This window comes from Tursiops truncatus, chromosome 4, assembly GCF_011762595.2.
Source record: "Tursiops truncatus isolate mTurTru1 chromosome 4, mTurTru1.mat.Y, whole genome shotgun sequence".
Taxonomy (NCBI): Eukaryota; Metazoa; Chordata; class Mammalia; order Artiodactyla; family Delphinidae; genus Tursiops; species Tursiops truncatus.
Genome location: NC_047037.1, coordinates 10,961,728 through 10,981,277, shown reverse-complemented (window position 1 = coordinate 10,981,277; position 19,550 = coordinate 10,961,728). Strand labels below are relative to the sequence as shown.

The window sequence follows — 19,550 nt, the reverse complement described above, 5'->3', positions numbered from 1 at the left end:
CTTCATGTCTTGGTGGGTTTTATTTTCTTACTAGAAATCAATCTAGGAATCAGTGAAAAATGTAGGGTTCTTTTGAGAATCCTTTGTGCTTAAGCCTAATTACCTAAATTGATTCCCTTTTAATTTGGTGTTTATGATCGTTAGGATGTACACTTCAGTTTTAAAAGGTGTGAAGTTCAAAACTAAAGGGTGGCTTTAGCAAGGCACATGGCACCTGAGGCCTTTTTACTGGGTCTGGAAAGGCAGGCTTTTAGCTTTGGGTCTGGGAACCATGCAGGGGTATCCCTAGACATGTATCCTAGTCATTTTAGCTCGCTAGAGTCCTTCCACCTGGAATGCCACGCTGCACAGAAGGACGCGTGTACACCTCTGACCCCCAGTCGACACTCACAGTCTGGAAATGGTCCTGCCTCCTGCTTGCCCTCTGCACCTTGGATACAGCGACGCCCACACCTATCTTGTGGTCTTGGCGCCCGGATAGCTGTAAATCCCTACGTGGGAAGTGACCATGTTCCTTTTAAATTCTCTGTGGCGTCCTTTACCTATTGGGTGCTCAGTAGATTTGGATTGAAGACAATGACGTGTTCAGAGAACTAGGCCAGGAATCCTCTGCTGCTTATCCTATACCCGGCTCCCTTGTCTTCCGGTGGAAATGGGAGACTTGAGCCAGGACTCTCAGTGGGGAAGCGGTGGTGCATGTCCATCACCTAAGGGACTGTTGATCCTCAGGTAACTGTTGCCACCACAACAGTGTGTAACAAACCATCCCAAAGCTTGAAGCTTAACATAATAAGCGTTTATTCTGCAATTTAGGCTGGACGTGGCTGGACAGTTCTGGTCTTGACTGGGCCCCTTCCTGTGCCTGGGATTTGACAGGTTTAGCTGGTCTAGGATGACCTCAGCCCTCACAGCTAGGGCAGCTCAGGTGGACTCCATGTCTCTCATCTTCAGCAGCCTGGCCTGGGCATGTTGTCACAGTAGAAGCTGAGGAGCTAGATGAGAGGAGACTACCCCTGTCACAATTGCTGACATCTCATTGGCCAAAGCGAGTCACAGGGCCAAGTTCAGGATCAAGGGGCTGGTGGGCAGATACACTCCAGCAGTCGATGTGAGGAGTGGCAAAGGTCTTTGGATCCCGGGAGGTGTGGGAATTGGGGCAGTTACTGCAATCAATCTGCCTCCGTGGACCCCATGTCTCCACCTTGGTTGAGAACCCTGGGCTGCATGATCACTAAGGCCCCTCAGGGCTCTGGCTTTTCTCCTGGCCAGAGGGATAAAAGTCCGGAAGAGGTAAGAAAGACAGCTTTGTGTTCGTGGTTCCTGCAGAGGGCGCCAAGCCCAAGCCAATGGCTCCTGTAGGCGGGCACTTCACTCTGTACACTGCGTGTAGTTTGCTAACCTACCCTTTCCAACCCAAAGCACCACTCTAGTTACCTATTGCTAAACGACAAACTGCCCCGAAACTTAGTGGCTTAAAACAACCACCATTTGATCTGATGGAATCTTTTGGTTAAGAATTAGGACAGAGCTTGGCTGGGCAATCCTGCTTCTTGTGCTTCAACTGAGTCACTCAGTTGGCAGATGGGCAGGCGTGGCGAGTCCAAGCTGGCCTCACTCACATGTCTGGCACATGGTGGGTGGCTGGAAGCAGGCTCATTTGGGGCCATACATGGCCTCTGTAGCAAGGCCATCTCAGGGAGGCCATCTTACGCGCTGGCTGCCTCCCCCTAGGACAGGTGTTCTGAAAAGCTGCGTGGCCTTTTATGACCTAGCCCAGAAGGCACAGGCATCACCACCGCAGTGTTCTATTGGTCAAAAGCTCACCTAGACTCAAGAGGAAGGGACATAGACCTCCCCCCGGCTTTAATGACGAATATAAAAAAGCCACCCACCCGAAGTCCCCAACTGTCTTCCCAGTGTTTTTTTGCCTAGTCTTCTGCAGTTGTTCTCAGATGAGACATCTCCCCAGGGCAGGCTCTTAGGTCCCTGGTCTAGCAGCATCAGCATCCCCTGAGACCTTGTTAGAAACCCAGATTTTCAGGCCCCAACCCAGACCTGCTGAGTCAGAATGACAAGCCCTTCGGGTCATTCTGATGAACCCTAAAGCTTGAGAACCACTGGTCCAGGACACAGCACCCTTGGTGAGTCTCAAGTGATGACCCATGACCACGATGACTGCCTTGAACTTCCCATCTAGGTAGGTGTTGGATGAGGGTGACGGGGTGGGGCACCCATGGAGTGTGGTTCTGTGTATGGGTTGGAACATCAAAGACAAAATTCATCGTTGCCTTTGAAGAAGTTACTGGGGGCAGAAGTTCACTGTGACGTGGGCCCCTTTACCTTCCTGTGAAGGGAGTGGGGCAGGGGGAAGAGAGGGCAGGGGAAATAGCTGCTTCCTTTCTTTGGTGAGGTTTCTCGGAGACTTGCGGAACTCAAATGAGCCACAAGAGAGAATGCCCCTCTGATACGGGCAGTGTGAATCCTCTTCCTCTATTTCTTGGGCAGGCGGGTTGGATGAGGTGGGATGGGGAATCCTTAACTCATGACTCTCGTGTGGTTTGCACCCCTCCCAGAATGGTTAAGAATGAACATGCGGGTGGGGGACCAGCCCACACCCTGGACCCTCTGTGCCCATGGTGGTAACTGGGCTGCTCTAGTATAATAATCCCCTTGGTGCGTCGCCAGGGACCTCGAGCTGTGTATGAGCCCACTGCTACCACACAAATGGAAGATCTGCGTTTCGTTGAAAATTTAAATTGGTTCACTCCACTACAGAGGAGGGCTGGGGCAGACAACCCAAGTAAAGCAGTCACTGGGGTGTAAGCTGGCCCACTGATTATAATGAGGTTTGGAGAATCTTAAGCAATTTGACCCATATGTGCCCTCCACACCCCTACCTATTAGGGTGATGGATGGACCCATGTGTCTGCCCCAAGACGCTCAGAAACTTTGTCCTACCATCTTCCCAGGCACTGGTTCCTATAGCTCAGTTACCAAGTTCCCTTCAGAGACCTTACTTAGCTTACAAGTTTGTCACATTTGCCCCATTCCTGCTCCCCAATATATCCGGTCCAGCAGCCACCCCTTCCCCGCACAGCCTATATGCTTCTGGCGAATCCCCAGGGGGTGCGCTAAGGGCAATCTTAAAACCTTTGCCACCCTGGGTTCAGGAACCCAGCTGTGATCTGATCAGCAGGCAGCGTTCTGACAACAGGAACCGGTTCACGAATGGGCATGTGACCCAAAACATGCCAACAAGGCTCAAGGCAAGATTTGCTGGGAACTCCTGGGGGGAAAAAAACTTCTTGAGAGCCACTGGAATAGATGTTCTCTTTTCCTGTGGACGTTACAAGGTCCAGATGTTAGCCTGAAACTGTAGTAGTCAGCTTGTGACCACCCTAAGGACTGAATTAACAGGAGAGATGCAAATAGCTGAGAGGCTAAATAAATCAAGCCGAGAAATGGAGTGGAAGCCTTGATTGAACCTTGCCTGATCGCCACTCCACTCCTGGAACTTATGAGTTATATGAGCCAATAAATTCTGCCCTGCGGTTTATATCATACTTAAGTTGGATTTTCTGCTACTTGCCAACAAAAGCATCTGGACTGACACTGCCTCCTTTGGTGACAATATCTGAAGGCCCTGTCATAGTCTCAGCCATGCCACGTGACAGCTTGAGAGTAGCCAACGGAATCCATCACCCCTCCAAGGACATACCCCGTCACAGCTGGAGGGCAGAATCCACACTCACCAGCGGTTAGAGTTGGAAAATTCAACCTCTGTCTCAAGTCTCTCAGGTGAGGAAACTGAGGCTGTGGGAAGTGATGAACCAAGTATGAACGGGTAAGGGGCCTCCCACCAGCAGATGATCCCAGGAGGTGTTTCTGCGGCTGCCTGGCCTGCTGACAGGTGTCCGTGCTCCTGGCAAAGCTGCTCCCTACGCCGCGGAGTTAATGTTTCAGGGGAGGCACGGGTCCACCTTCCCCGATCTTTCATCTTTTCATTTCAGAATGCTGAAAGGGGAGAATGACTATTACTATATATATTCTCAACACATGTGACCTTGAATCCTCTCATTTCCTGAGCCTTTCAGAACACTCCCTAGACATAGCTGGAGGCGGCCCCCCTCTAATACTGCAGGGTCCAGGGACAAGAGCACAGATGGTGGCTCCCACACGAAATGTCTGAGTATTCACATTGGGATCAAACTGACAAACTGTTACGCATTAAATAGGTTCTGCTTACACTTTCGTGAAGACTGGAATTTTTAGATTCCTCAAAGTTTTCTGTGGCAGCACCAGGAGAGCGGGCCTCCCTGCCCCTGGCCCGCCTCACGCCAGGATGTGCGGCCTGTGTCTCCAAGCTCCATCTACCACCCCTGCAAAACAGCTTGTCCCTGGCCACCCCTCACGCTTACAGGTGTATGCGAGCCACAGTCAGGAGGACAGGCGCGGAGAGAGGGCTGTGTGGCCCCGGAAGCAGGCTCAGGACCACTCGGGTGGAGAGTTAGGGTTTCCTGGGACCTGCAGCATGGGGTGTGCAAGTGTCACCATGGCCCCGTGGGGAGGGTCATGGCCAGAGGAAGGCCAGGGTAGTGCCCTCCAAGGAGTGGGACCCAGGACTGGGCCACTCTTGGCCGGGTCCAAGGGCAGTACTGGACTTCCACTCTGTCCTATGCAAGATCATAAAGCAAGGCTGGGGGTGAGCAAGACCCGGCTTGGTGACCTTGGACCTCAGTTTCCTCCCTCGTCCCTGAGGGAGCAGGACTGCTTCCCATTCTAGAACCCTCTGTCGAGTCTGGAAGCAGACTGGATTTCAGAGCCCTTATCCCATCCAGCAGTTCTGGGACACCAGCCCCAAACCCCCAGGGAAGAGAGAGCCACAGTAGGGAGGAACACCGCCTTTATTTCTTGATTTCCCATCCGGAGATGCCAGGATGAAGGTGGTGGCTTCACATGGGACAGACGTGGGCCATGGAACATCAGCCCGGGACTTGCAGTAGAGGCGGAGGGAGCCAGACTGACCCATGTGTCCACCCACCCCGGGGCTGATTCGCCCACGACTGGCCACCAGCACAATGCCAAGTGCCCAAGACACAGGCCTTGTACACAGGCCCAGGAGTGTCCCTCCATCTGGTGGCAAATGGGCAAATCCCACCTGAAGTCTGCCGTGGGGAAGACGTCTTTCCCAAACAAAGCTAAGCCTCACTCAGGAAATATGGTGATGAAAGGCAGCTCACAGACACGCAGGGCTAACGGTCCTGTAGAAACGGCGGCTCGGGCGCACGCACACGAGGACAAGACTATGCACCACGAAGACAGGGAGGGAGGTCACAGGGCTCACGGGAGTCAGCAGGCAGCCAGGAGCTGGCGCCCAGGACAGATGCCGTCTCTGCCCGGAGCATGTACTCAATCGGGCCCAGATGGGAAACCAGGCGGCAGTTTCCAAAGGACTCAGGAAACACCAGTGGCCGGCCTGCTAGCCAATGTCCTGAAGGAGAAATGGACACGTGGGACATTCACAGGACGGAGGTCCAAGTGCGCAGAGCCAGGAGGTCAGGGTGGTACCAGGGATGGGGAGGCCCCAAGAACATCGAAAAGAAGGCCACTGCTCTGCTTTCGTCTGCACGGTAAGCACCCCAGCACCCCAGGGTTTGGCGGCGGTCTCGGTACTTATTCACAGTTGGGGCTCTGCCTGGGGAAGCCGCATCCACACGAGGCCGCGCTGGGCTGTGGTTAGCTGCGGGGTGGGGGGCTCCCTAGTTGGGCCCAGATCTGGGGGCCACCCCCAAAGAACAGGCCCACTTCCCTGCTCTGTGGTTCCCAGGCCCGGGGAGCCCCGGCCAGCTGCCAGGTGAGAATGCCCACGTTTCCAGAGGTCAGAGGAGACGAGAGGCGTGCGCCCCAGATGCCCCCAGCGGACGGGAGCAATCTCCAACAGCCTGTGTGCCTAACAGTGCAAAGCCAAGTCCACGATATTCGGAAGGGAGGGCCCCGCAGGCCGTCGGTCTGGCCGGAGGGTCGCGATGGGCGTGTGGAGGAGGCCCGGTACTCGGGGTTAAGACAGGATGCAGTGGTCCTAGGTTCTTCCAGTCGGACTGCATTAAAAGCACATCTTAGCAGCAAGAGTTTGTCCTTGTTTCTGTTGCATGAAGGTGGTGGAAACCGGACCAGGACAGGGCGAGGTCAGTCTGCCGAGGGTGGAGAAGCTGCTGCCAGTTCCGTGGGTGCAGCCGCCTCCTCCCGGCGGCCCTCAGGTGAAGTAGCGACAGGGCGTAGAGTCGATGTAGCAGTACGGGGTGCACCGCAGGTCTCCATACGACCTGAGGGGGGCAGACACGGGGCAGTGGGCAGGAGCCCCAAGGACACAGCCATGTTCTCAAAGGCCTCCTCTCGCGACTCTGGTCAAACCTCATCTGAGAGCTGCCCTACTGCCACCCTCCTAAGGGCGAGGGGCTCCAAGGTGAGGGGCTTGGGGCAGCTGAGTCCAGGCCTCTGGGGCTTCTCCCCTTGAGTCCATCTGAGGGATCTGGGGGAAAGGGGTTTGTAGGTAGCCTGGCTCTGAACGCAGCCTCTCAGAGAGAATCGGCCCTTTCTCCAGCGCTGTCCAGTAGACCACACTGCACTATTTCTGTGGCACCCACTGGCCATATGTGGCTATTGAACTCTTGAAATAAGGTTAGTGTGAATGAAGAATCGGATATTTAACTTTATTTAAATAGCTACGTGTGGCCGGGGGCTACCACATTGGAGAGCACAGCCTACACGTCTGTAAGCCCAAGCGCTAATTCCGAGGCTGTGTTGTATTGATACACCACGCCCACATTCGCAAGCATCCCCTGAGGCTTCTCGGGACTAAAGAGTAACCACAGAGAGCGGCGGGGTAAGCCCTGGGCCCCACATGTCCCTGTACCCCAGGTCCGACTGTCTATACTCAGCGGTGTCCTTCCGTCAACTCTTTGGCAGGGGCCTGGCAGGAGCCTCCCTACTTCAGGGAGGGGCAGTGAACACAGACACACAGATGCAGTGGAGTTCTGGCCCAGCCTACAGTGCTTGGAGTTTGGGGTCTGAGCTCCCCCAGCCCGGTTTGATTTGTTGCCCTGCGTTTGGGGGTGGGCATTGAGGCGACCTCCTTGGAGGAGAGAGACAGGCCTTGGGTCCTGGGTCCAAGCCTACAGAGGAGTGGGGCTGGAGGGAACAGCTGGACAGATGGACTCCTGAGGAACCAGGGATCCACTCTGGGGCCAAGGGAGAAGCAGGATGTGGACTGGAAGAGGAGCAGCCTCCCTACCTTCCCTACAAGCTACGCAGCTCTGGTCCTGTGAGCACTGGGGGAACAGAGCCCAGGAGAGCCCATTCTGGGCATGGGATCATGCCTCACAGGGCAGAGGCCCTCAGCGGGCTTGGGAGAGGTCCTCGTGGAGGCCAGGACACTCAGGATACTGAGCCACGTGAACACCCACTAAGGGGTCTCAGAAACAACTGCAGGGGGTGATTGAAGGGAAGACTCCATTCCTGGGGTTTTCTGGGAGGACTTTGGAGCCACCAAAGTTAGATACTAAGGCTGGTGGGATCTCATGTGTACCCACAGGCCTGCCCGGATGGTTCCAGAGAATTCAGGTTACAGATGCTTAGATTCTCTGAAATGCCCGGACACCTCCCCCCTCCACCGCCCCCCACTCCCAGGCAGGCCCACTCCCAGGAGACCAGTGTGGTCACGGGAGCGATGGAGCTGCGCATCCAGGGGCCACGGTGAGCTGCGGGCCCAGGCGGAGCTGGGGGCGGGCAACTGCTCTGAGTGGATGTGGGTTTCTGTGTTTAGCACTGTCCCCCTGCGAGAGCAGGGACCATGCATGTGTTCCATGTCACCATACCTCAGAGTCCAGAAAGCCCCAGGAACACAGAGGCATTCGGGAATATTTGTGAAGGAAAGAGGAGTAGGCAGGAGGGAGGGAGGCCGGGGTGTGGTCGCAGCCCGCGAGGTGGTCCCTACCCGGGGAGATAGGTCTCGCAGGTCAGGTGGCCGAAGTCAGAGCCGTCACAGTCCTCCACGCCCCTGTGCCGGTGACCATCTCCACAGTAGGCCCGGCGACAGCCTGAGGGGACACAGGAGGTGAAGCCCTGAGAGGGGGGCGGGGTGGGGGACAGCCTGGCAGGACCATGTGGCCTGAAGGAGCCCCCCCCCACCCCACAGAGCCTGAACCCTCCTGCAGGGATGTCCACAAAGCTTCAGACCCCAATCCCACGGGAGGACACTGTTTCTGTCGCAGGACCACCACGGGGGGGGGGTTCCCGTGAGGTGAGGGTAGGGAGATGGGCACGTCACAGCCTTGGTGGCGCTTGTCTGTCTGCAGGGAGCTTCCTGTGTCCCTCAGGAGCCAGACCGTCTTCCACGGGGTCTCTGTTCTCACACCAGGGGAGGGGCCAGGAGTATGAACCCACCCTCATTTTTATAGGGCTTTGAGACTAGCTATTAGTTCCTTTCTGCTGTGTCATCTCCACGAGGGGCAGGGGGACTCCAGGCAGAGCCAGCATCCTAGGAATCACCGCCCAGGAACTGTCGCGGGAAGTGCAGCTACACGGAGAGAACCAGACACTTCATCCTGCGCCTGCCCCTGCGCACTGTCAACCTCCTCTGAGCTCCTTGCTGGCGAGGAACCCACCTTTGCACCTACACGTCCCCAGCCCTGGCTTCTCATAGCAGGACTTTAAAAATAACGCCGTGAAGGGATGTGGAGCCTTCATGGCACCCAGACAATCCACGCGCACGTCAGCTCACAGAATCTCACAGAATCTAAAGGCTTGAGCGTTCGGTGCGGTCGTACCCATTTTTCAGTTGGGGAAAGTGAGGCCCTCCATCACCCCACTCACCGTGTAGCCTCCTCTCTGAGCCTGAGGGTGACTCAGTGGCTTCCAGAGCCTGCGTCCAAACTCTATCTGAATCTAAAAGCTCATGTTTTCCACCTCACCTCCTGCTTTTGTCACTTGATTTTTTTAAAAAAAAGAAAGAAAAACGACGCTTCAGCCCTATGCTGCCTGCCTGTCCCGGTAGCATCCATAAGGCTGAAGGTAGCCCAGCCGCCCAGTCCCCCAAACAGAGCTCTGCTATGAGGACTCTGTCTGCTAAAAGTGAGTCCTGAGTCAGATGCTTGCCTTCTCCTGTCTGCCTCTCAGCCCTGCGTCACCTTTATCTTTTGATAAGAACTTGGATTAGAACGTGGGTTTTGCCAAGAAGTAGGATTCAAAAGAAAGGGAGGGCCCGGTGGCTTCTCTGGGGCCAAGATCCTTGACAGCAACCCCATCGCCATGCTTGGACGGTGGGAGGGCTCACGTTTGGCCTGAGTGGGGAGGGTCGTCCCCCCAGCAGCCCAGCTCTGGCTCTAGAACTGTCCCAAACCAGCACAGCTGGTGTCCAGGGCTTGGCCTGACCCCACCCGGCAACGGTTCAAGCTGGGGCCACTCACGGATGCAGTCGTCACCCACATCGCCGTTCCCGTCATCACACTCCTCCCCCGGCTGCAGGACCCCGTCCCCGCAGGAGCCGCGGTGGTCTACGGGGTAGTCCACAGGGTAGAAAGGCGTCAGCTGGCCAGAGAAACACAGCACGCACGGTTACCGGTACAGTGGGACAGGTAGCCAGGCACCGGGGACAGAGGGTCTGGGCGGGGGCAGGGCAGTGGGGGAAGGGCACGCCTCTCCTGTAGCCAGAGCTCTGTGGTTGGCAGGAAGGCTGTGCGGGGCTGGGAGCCTGTCTGGAGCCTTGGCCCAGAGCAGAGCTCCACGTGGGGAGCCAGGGCATGGCGAGCTCTCAGAGGCGGGCTGAGGGAGGGCACTCAGACTTGCATGGAAAGCTCTGCGCCAGGCCTCTCCTTCCTTTGGAGATGCGTCCCTCTGCTGATGGGGTGTATGCTGAGCGCCCCGTACCTGGATGGGGAGCCAGCCAAGGCTGTCCTTGAAGTACAGAGACCTCTGGTCTCTGCGGAAGGCAATGGCATGTTGGGTGTTCAATCTCTCAAGCTCCTCCTGGTTGTTGACCACAAATATCTGCCGGAGGGAACATTGGTGAGGATTCCAGGAAACACTTCTACCGAGGGCGGGGGAAGAGCCAGAGGAGGAAACAATCCCTGACCTTGGGCTGGTGATCAGTGGGAAGGGCCGTTTGCTTTTACACGCCTGCATCCCTCCTGAAGTGGTGACCAATGTCTTGATTCCCACACCTTCCCAATCCAGTTCCTAATGTCTGAGTTTGAAATAAAAATATCTACCATGGTTTAAAATTTATAACATTTAAAATGTTACAAAGACTTGGGGACTTCCCTGGTGGTCCAGTGGTTAAGAATCCGCCTTCCAAGGCAGGGGACGCACGTTGGATCACTGTTTGGGGAACTAGAATCCCACGTGCCGTGGGGCAACTAAGCCTGCGCGCCGCAACGAAGATACCGCGTGCCGCAAATAAGACCCGACATGGCCAAATAAATAAATATTTTTTAAAAAATGTTACAAAGACATAAATAAAAAGGTGATGTCATCTAATCAAGTAATTCAACACCTGGAAATGATTCTTAACAAAAATCCTATACTCAAAGTGTTCATTACAGTGTTATTTATATCAGGGAAAAGCTTGGGAGCACCTGATACCTATCTGACAATTGGGCTCTGGTTAAGTAAATCACAGCACAGCCACATGATGGACAGAGTATTACCTACCCATTCAAATTATGAATTGATGTCTGGGTTTACTTTAAAATAATCTAAGGTAGGTAGGCTGTCGTGAGTAAGTGTAAAAAGGAAACAAGATTAGCCGGGAGTTGATAATTGTTGAACTTGGGTAAAGAGTACAAAGAGGTTCCTTATGCCATTTGTTCTGCTTTTGTATTTATTTGAAGTTTTCTATAATTTTTTTTTTCTTAGAAAAGACAAAGAAGGGAATTCCCTGGCAGTCCGGTGGTTAGGACTCTGCGCTCTCACTGCCAAGGCCTGGGTTCAATCCCTGGTCGGGGAACTAAGATCCTGCAAGACGTACGGCACAGCCACACACACACACAAAAAAAGACAAAGAAAATACTCCAAAATAGACCCACAACCTTGGTTTTCTTCTTTTGATTTTCCCTTATTTTCCAATTTCCTGTAACGAGCTTGTGCCCAGTATAACGGAGGAAATAAGTTTTACTAAAAGTCTTTTACAAAGCCCGGGGAGCACCAATCCCGGAGAGTCCTGAGGGATGACCACCCCAGATTCCACCCAGAAGAGCCTTACCACAGGAACTCGTGGGGAACTGGGCCCATACGCAGACTCCCCGTAGGAAGGGTTATTCACATTCATGGGAGGGCCACAAAGACATCTTCCTGGAGGCCCAGGAAATCCTCTTTCCCCTTTGGGTCCCATTACAAGGTGTCCTAGGAAGCAACAGACTGCTGTTACCAGCAAAGGAAGAGAAAACCAAACAGCCCAGGGAGGTGTCAGCAACCTTCATGACAGAAGTTTGAAGTCCACAGTGTGGACTTCAGGGACGCCTGGAGGAGAGGTCCAGAGAGACATTTCTGGTTCAAGGTGTGGGTCCCTTAACCACACTGGGTGTGGCAACATCTTCCCCAGCCCTCTTCCTCCCTTCCCTCTCTCTATACTTTGGAGACCAGACAGATGGGCATTCTACTTCCCAGACACCCTCGCTCCTGGAGGTGACTGTGTGCCACAGTGTCAGCCAATGTAAGATCCGTGGTAGAAGGGTGAGTGTCTGGGGAAGTCTATCCTGATAAGGGAGAAGCATAGCTGGAGGGAGACACAGTTTCCTCCTTCTTCCTGTCTGGAAGACAGACAAGATATCTGGTGCTGCAGCAGCTGTGCTGGAACAATGAAGTAACAAGTGTGAGAAGAGAAGCCAGATCGCAGGGAAGACCAGGGCCTCATGGGGCCTGGGGCCCTGAGAGCGAGACCTAGAGGCTGAACTAAAGCCAGCCACTGTCCACCTCTGGACTTCTTTGTTGTAGGAGGGAAACAATCCCTATTTATATTTAGACCATTATTAATGGGGACGTCTTCCTGATGAGTGCATTGCTGGCTGATAACTTTCATCATTTTTTTACTCGTTTTGTTTTGTTCTTATATATAGGAATTTAACAAAGGGATTTCTGAATGTGGGTTTCTTTGATTTCTTCTGGAAGAAATGGAATGTTTGAAAACGCTCAGCCTATTTGTTCTTACCTGATTCTGAGAAAAGTGTCCGGAAAAGATATGATCAGGAAATTCACTCCTTGAAAGGTAGGAGGCCTACTAGGGTAGTAGTTCTCACCTTGACTTGTAAAGGCCCTGATGCCCAGGCCACACTCTAGACCAATTCCATCAGGACTGCTGAGAATGGAGCACAGGCATCCGTGCTTTTCAAAGCTCTCACGAGTGAGCACCGAGGTTGAGAGCCGTTGGTCTCGGGAAATGGTCTTTGCACAAAACCCCCCACCAGGCTATCTTCCTCTTCACCCACCATCCCTCCCTTCCCAGGCACCTCCTGGCTCACTCCCGATCTGGGTTCCTATATCACTTCCTCAGGGAAGCCTTTCTGAATGCTCACACTCCGTCCTGTTCACACTGAGTACAGTTTCTTAGTTCCCCAGGCCTTTTCTTCCTGGCACTTATCTCTGTGATTCTATTCACTGTGAGATTATCCAGGCCAGCTGGATCTCCCCCAGGAGAATGTCAGCTCCACAAAGGCAGGTGGATGCCTGTTTGCACTCATCAGGGCGTGGCACAAAGTAGGGGCACAGTACATGTTTGATAACTGAATGAATGAATGCAGACTAACTGGAAAGGGAAGGTCTTCAGAAAAGACTAGAGGTCCCGTTCCAGCTGGCAGAAAAGTGCTAGAGCCAGAGCCACCAACAGGGAGAGAAGAAAGAGAGGAAAAGATGGGCACTGAAAACAGAAATAAGTAAGTACCCCTCCTGCTGGGAAAATAAGGGGGAGCTTGGAGATCAGCCAGTCATTGGTTTCAGGTTGTATTACTGTATCAAGGGCGGTCAGCAATCGGGGACGTGGTTTGCAGATCCCACAAGGGTGGGGGAAAAAATGACCCCGGGGGGAGAGGTCTGGTCAGAACCCTGAGGAAGCAGCTGCAACTGGAGGAGGAGACCCCAGCAGGAATGCCCACACCCTGAGCCTTCCTGAGCCGGTGGACAGATGTGTCCAAGATGGGGATGCTGCCAGCCGGCCGGGAAGGGAGGCTTGCCAGCATCTTACACCAAGTTATGGTCGCTCGTTCTAACAAGAAATACAAATACAATCTGGGAGGAACGCCAGTCTCATGCTTGGAGGGACAGAGACCCCACCAGCTCAGGAATGTTCTGGGGAGTTAACCAAGGATGGGAGAGCGTGGGAGCCGCCTTCCAGCAGGCTCTGTGACCGCCAACTTCTCCTCCAGAACCACAGCCTCAGAGAGGCTCAGGAATTTGTCCCATTATCCAGCTAATTAGTGGTGAGGCTGAGATTTGAGTTCATGTTTGACTTAACACTATGCCATTCAAAAGACACATGTCCAGGAATACTGATGCTCGCAGGAAGCTGGCAATTCCCAGGTACCACAATGATTCACTTATGCCCTGTCTGGGGTCAGGAAGGACTCAGCCAAATTTGTAATCTGGTTATTGCAAATTACATCCTAAAGGCATTTTACTGTGGTTCCCTCCCCCGTCCCCAGGCCCTCTTTCTTGGTTAACTTGGGTAATGAGAAGCTCCTGCCCCCTCCGTCTCCCCAGAACCGTCCCGCCCCCCAGCACCAGGCACCAGAAGCAGAGGTGGCCTCCAGATAGGAAGACAGGATGTGGCAAGGAGCCTGCTTCCTGCCCCCCTCCCCCCCGCCATCATTTCCCTGCCGCTTCCTCCCAGCTGTCCAAGGGCATCCATTACCCCTGCCTGCTTCCTGCCAGGCTGCACAGCAACTCAAACTTCCCCAACTCAGCCCCTCGGAGCTTGTCCAGCGGGCAGCCTCTCCCCCATCCCCGGCAGCTGGAGGACCCAGCTCTGCATCTTTGCTCAGGGAGCCTCCCATCTCCACTGGCCACTGCAGTGGGAGCAGGTCCGAGGGGTAACCTGGGAGAAGGCAGAGGAACCATGGAGTCGTATCCATGTCACCCCCATCCCACTCTACCCCTGCAGAAGCTGCATGGCTACGTGGGAGGGTCTCGGGACCAGGAGTCACAGGCCAATTCCGGACCAGGAGTGGCCACCAGTCGGCTCTGTGACCTTGGGGAATCTCTGTGATCTCTGAGGCTCAAAGTTCTCATCTATAAAGGATGGACCAGACCAGGCAGTTTAACCCGGGGTCCACAGAGCCTGAAGATATCCCAAGATGGATCGGGGGCAGGGGGTCTGGAACTCTGGGAAGCAGTGAGCAGAATCTTGGGTGGAGGTAGACACATTTTTTTCCTGAGAGTGGAACTTCATCAGGCTCTCAAAGGTAGTCTCAGAAATCGCTGTGGAGGCCTGTTCCAACTCCTGAGGATGACCCAGCTGGTCCTGGGCACAGGAAGGTCTCTTTTAAATTCCTCCCCCTCCTTCTCTACCCATCCCCCAAACACATTTCTAAAGAGCAGAATTCTTGCCCCATTTTCTTCAGCAGCCTCACTCTGGGAGGTTCCCCAGAGGGGAAATGACCCAAAGGAAGGCACAGGGAGGGGACATCAGTCAAAGAGCTGGCCTGCATCCTGCTTGGCTGCCACGCAATAATCCAGGTGGGACAGCCCGAGAGTCAAAGTAGACCAGGTGTGTGAGCACCTGCAGGGGCCAGCCCCACGCACCCCACCTGCCCGGCGCCATGCGGATGCAAAGCTGACTTGGCCAAGACCCTACCTCAAGGACCTGCCATCTAGAAGGAAGAGGAAACACATCCTCAGAAAACAGTTAACAGTGGAGGGGCCATAGCAGATGCAACGTGGGACTGGGGCCCAAGGGAAGGAGACTCATCCCGTTAGGGACCAAGAAGGCCTTATTGAAGAGAGTGCTTTGAAGGAAGGAGAGGAGTTGGTGGGGTGGACCAGAGCAGCGGTCCCCAACGTTTTTGGCACCAGGGACCGGTTTCCTGGAAGACGATTTTTCCACGGACCCGGCGGGTAGGGGTAGGGGGATGCTCCAGGCGGTAATGCGAGCGATGGCGAGCGGCAGATGAGGCTTCACTAGCTCGCCACTCACCTCCTGCTCTGCAGCCTGGCTCCTAACAGGTCTGGGGGTTGGGGACTCTTGGACCAGAGGATGACGGGAACGCTATTTCAGGCCACGTGGACCCAGAGGGACTGTAGGAATATGCTCCAGCTCAACAGACAGCAGAGTCCACTGGAGGGCAGAGGGCACTGAGGCTGGGATCCGGCAGAGGATGGGGTGGTAGAGAGAGAAGGGGGTGGGCATGCCAGGCTGAAAGACAAGGTGCCAGAGGACCAAGGAGAGAAAACAGGATTACATTGGCCCTGCTACAGGGATGGGGCTGGCAACACAAAAAGCGGGCATCTGAGGGAGCTGCTGAGGGTCTCCAGGCCCTGCCCTTCTCACCCCACCCCAGGCCCTAGGAGGGAAATGGGATTCAAGTCAGATACACACAGTGAGACCAGTAAGGTCTTAGTTTGCTGAGGACACCCCCTCAGCCGCACACCTCCTGGCTATTCCTCAGTTTTGTGAGCTCCTAAATACCCCCAAAGGTCAAGAGCATCCCTTCCAAAGGCAAAACCCGGGCTTCAGGCCACGCTCCCAGCCTCTGGGGTCGGCAGCTCAGGGTCATGGGCTCAAGTGGAACGTTATGCATCCGAACCGAGGAGGGAAAGGACTGGCTGGAAGAACCTTCATCCAGATCATCGATTCAATGCAGGGAAACAGGGTCTGGGCATGGACACAGGGCCTGAGGTGCATCTCAATTCAGCTCCCCTAACAGTTAGAAATAAGGGTGGCAGGATAACTCGTCACAGTAATTGATGTTTGTCCTTCCATTATTTTTTCATTCCTGACTTCAAGGAGGTGGCAAGACTTTGTGCTTTCTTGCTCTTGCTGAGAAACAGGTACTGTTTGAAGACTTCTGCCTTCTGTTCTCAAAAGAGAAAAGCTCCTAAGGGGGCGGCGCTGTATGAGGAGTGTGAGGAGGGAGGGACTGGAGGACAGAAAAGGAAGGATCACCCCAGATGTGGGAGCACGGGGACCCCCAAATCCTGGAGGAGAGCCAAGGTCTCAGGAGGGACGGCTGTGGGGCCTTCCTGTGGGGAGCAGGATTCTCAGGCTTGGAGATGATCTGATAGCCAAGCCTGGCGTGAGGAAGGTGGTCACGTGTCTGACCATGTGGCCTTGGGCAACAGGCATTTCAGAGGTAAATGGGGCAGATCAAGGGCTGGTCACCTCCCGTGATGTTTATCTGCCATAACTCCCCAGGATCTTTGCCCCACGGTTCTGTGGCAGTTGAAGAAGTGGAGAGAACCCCATTAATGCCTGAGACTGAATTTCCCTGGCATCCTAGCAGGTTGGAGTCTCAGAGCCAGTTTTCATTTGGTTTTAAGGATTAACAAAATGACATTTCTTGACCTTCCCATGATGTGGTTGTAAACACTTCCCCACAGTGGGGAAAAGTGCACTTTGGGATTTTTAAATGCCTTCATTTTCTTAAGAAAAGAATTAGAATAAAAATTTTGATTCCTTTCGTATAACTGAGGACAAAGAATCTTGCACAGTCAGTAAACAGTATTCTTGGACCTAGAGCTGCTGTGCTTATATAGATGATGTGCTATGAAGGTCTTCCTTTGAGCTGACAAACTAAATAAAAGGCTTAGCTCCTCAAATTAAGCAAGGTAAAACAAGGTAGCAGTGTACCTGTACCCTCTTCAATGGTAGACTTTTATTCCTTTATAGTGATTTCTTTCTATATTCGATGCACATCTGTAAGGACTCTTTTATAACACTGTGTAAGACAGAAAAATGTGCAATGTCATCTTTACTTCTAAGTTTAAGAGCATTGCTTAGAGCCATGAAACGTTCTTCTAGAAAAGGGTGTTAGTTGATGCAATACTTGCCTGTTATTTTTCACTTAAAGTGTAAATGACATCACCAATGTGATTTTTTTTTCTTTTTCACTCCTCTATTTGTTCTCCCAAATCCCAAAACAAAGCCAGAATAGTGTTTATCTCTCTCGTGTAAAATTTGAATGGGTCTAATTGTGGATAAATTAGAAATATATTGAAATGCTTCAGGCATTTTCCAACTCAGAACACAAGGCAGGCCTCTGCTGACATCTCCCTGTGCTCTCTGGGAGGCTGGCCAGGAGGGCAACAGCGTAGATCAGGTGAAGCAGTGTAGCTCTTACCTGCAGACGGGGGACCCGGGGGTCCTGGGGCGCCCGGACGGCCAGGTTGACCAGAAGGCCCAGGTTTGCCTGGTGGGCCCATAACTCCACTATCTCCCTTCTGCCCCTAGCAGAGAGAAAGGCAGAGCCCGTTATAAGAGCAGGACATGGCAAACCTCCTCCCCCATTCATCTCTAAATTAGGGACCACCTTGCACTTTGGAGCAAGTACCAGGGGAAGGATGCAGTCCCAGAGGTCCCAGAGAGACCAGCAAGCTCCTAAAAACCTCAGGGCAAGTGACAATTGAGACAGTGATGGATGCATGTTTATAGACAGTACTTTTAAAAAAAAAAATGAAGTATAGTTGATTTACAATATTGTGTTAGTTTCCGGTGTACATCGTAGTGATTTGGTGGGGTTTTCTTAGAGATTATATTCCATTATAGGTCATTAAAAAATATTGAGTATAGCTCCCTGTGCTACACGGTAAATCCTCGCTGCTTATCTATTTTATGTGTAGTAGTGTGTATCTGTTAATCCCATACCCCTCATATGCCCCTCCCCCACCCCTCTCCCCTCGGGTATCAGTCAGTTTGTTTTCTACAGACATCACTTCTTGCTCTGTCCTAGACACATAGGAACCAATTCAAACCATACTCCTCACTGGGCAGGTGAGGAAAGAAAGGCTCAGGAAAGAGCAGGGATTTAGGCCAGTCGCCTGGCATCAGGCTCTGCCTGCTCATCAGGACAATTTCTGTCTCAGCACAAGAGCTGTTCCCACCCCGTGGCCTCTTGCTGCTCTCAGGATAAAGACCCAACTCCTTACTGGAGCCTCCACAGCCCTGCACGGCCAGGCTTTCCACGCATTTCCCAGGCTTTTGGCGTTCTTGGTCTTCAACAGCACCATGCCTTTTCTTTCCCTTCTCCAGACTCTTCTCTCAGCCCTGAACCCCTCTTCCCACCCTTCTGCCTAGCTAACTCCCTCCCATCCTTCAGCTCCCAGCTAAAATACAGTTGCGGCAAAGCCTTCCTTGACCTTGCCTGACCAAGTCAGTTCTCCCTATCATGGGCCCTTTTCCTTCACGGCCTTTATCCCTGATCATAACTACCATTGTTCGTATGGTCATTTCCTCTGTGTCTCTCCAGGAGACAGAAGCTCCCTGTGGGCCAGAATCTGTTTTGTTCACCTCCTTTCCCCAGACCAAATGGGGAAGGAGGAGAAGCTGAACACACAAAGCGGATGTAGTTTGTTGGCTCTAGGTCGAGAGATCTAGGTTTTCATCTTGGCCATGAGACCCTGGGTAACTCACGTTGTTGCTCTGTGCCTCAGTTTTCTCATCTGTGAAATGGGGCCAGGCAATATACACCTGCACAGGCTTGCTGTGAGGCTAACAGAGATCTCAAAGGTGAAAAAGTGGTTTGCACAGAATCAAGGGCTTTGTGGGCCAAGCTGATTATCATAGCAACTGGCTCAGTTTCATCTTTTTCCCACAGTTAGAAAAGTCCTGATTCTTAACGAAAGGCACACCTGCAGGTGTAGTCTTTCCACACAGCATGTCCTCTTTGCTGTCTGCTCTGGGAGGGTTAAGAGCACACATCTCCCCCCAGAGCTGCCCTTAGGAATGACCCCAGAAACCAAGGATGGCACACCTGTAGATCCTTCCCCTAAGCCATTTGCTAACTGTCCACTCGTGCCCGGGGCCCGACCAGGACAGTGACTGATGCCTGATGGCTTTGGCCTGGTCCCCTTCATACCCTTGTGCTGTGGCTACCTCGCCCACCTAATGAAACATAACCTTCGCCAAGCCTGGGGAACAGGCAGGCCGGGCACGCCTTTCACCACTATGTGATGTGTGACCTGCCGCCTTGTCAACATGGCCCTGGGGGCTCTCTCAGCAATGTCCAAGGAGTTCTTAAACACTTAATGCGGGATCGTGAGGTCAGAGTTTGTCTCCAGTTCCACCCTCATGGAGGGAGTCTTAAGCCTTGCCTTAGCATTCCGTGGGGCAACCAAGATGGGTCCCAGATGGCAAAGGAAGTCACACCATCTTAATATAGCCACAGCGAAGGCTTGTTCTTCTAAGAGCCACATCAGCTGGCTCTGAGCACAGGAAGTGCCACAGCTTGAAGGAGCTGGGAACGCTCCTTGTTCTGACCTCAGCGGTAATCAGATATTCTGCTGCTCAGTCATCTATTCAGAACAGCCTCGTCCCTGTAAGCGGGACTCACTGAGCAGCGCTTTCCAGGAAA

General features: G+C 53.3%; 1 protein-coding gene across 1 annotated transcript in view; it reads right to left on the bottom strand.

Moving 5' to 3' along the window:
- Positions 1 to 4,867: 4,867 nt before the first annotated feature.
- Positions 4,868 to 19,550, bottom strand: part of COLQ (collagen like tail subunit of asymmetric acetylcholinesterase) — a 66,007-nt gene continuing 51,324 nt past the window's right edge. The window contains exons 12-17 of the mRNA XM_019934403.3: positions 17,322 to 17,427; positions 11,258 to 11,397; positions 9,925 to 10,044; positions 9,465 to 9,585; positions 7,994 to 8,096; positions 4,868 to 6,323 (exon numbers count right to left, since the gene is read on the bottom strand). Of these exons, the coding sequence (XP_019789962.1) occupies positions 6,254 to 6,323; positions 7,994 to 8,096; positions 9,465 to 9,585; positions 9,925 to 10,044; positions 11,258 to 11,397; positions 17,322 to 17,427 (660 nt within the window). The 3' untranslated portion in view covers positions 4,868 to 6,253. The remainder of the gene's footprint in view (positions 6,324 to 7,993; positions 8,097 to 9,464; positions 9,586 to 9,924; positions 10,045 to 11,257; positions 11,398 to 17,321; positions 17,428 to 19,550) is intronic.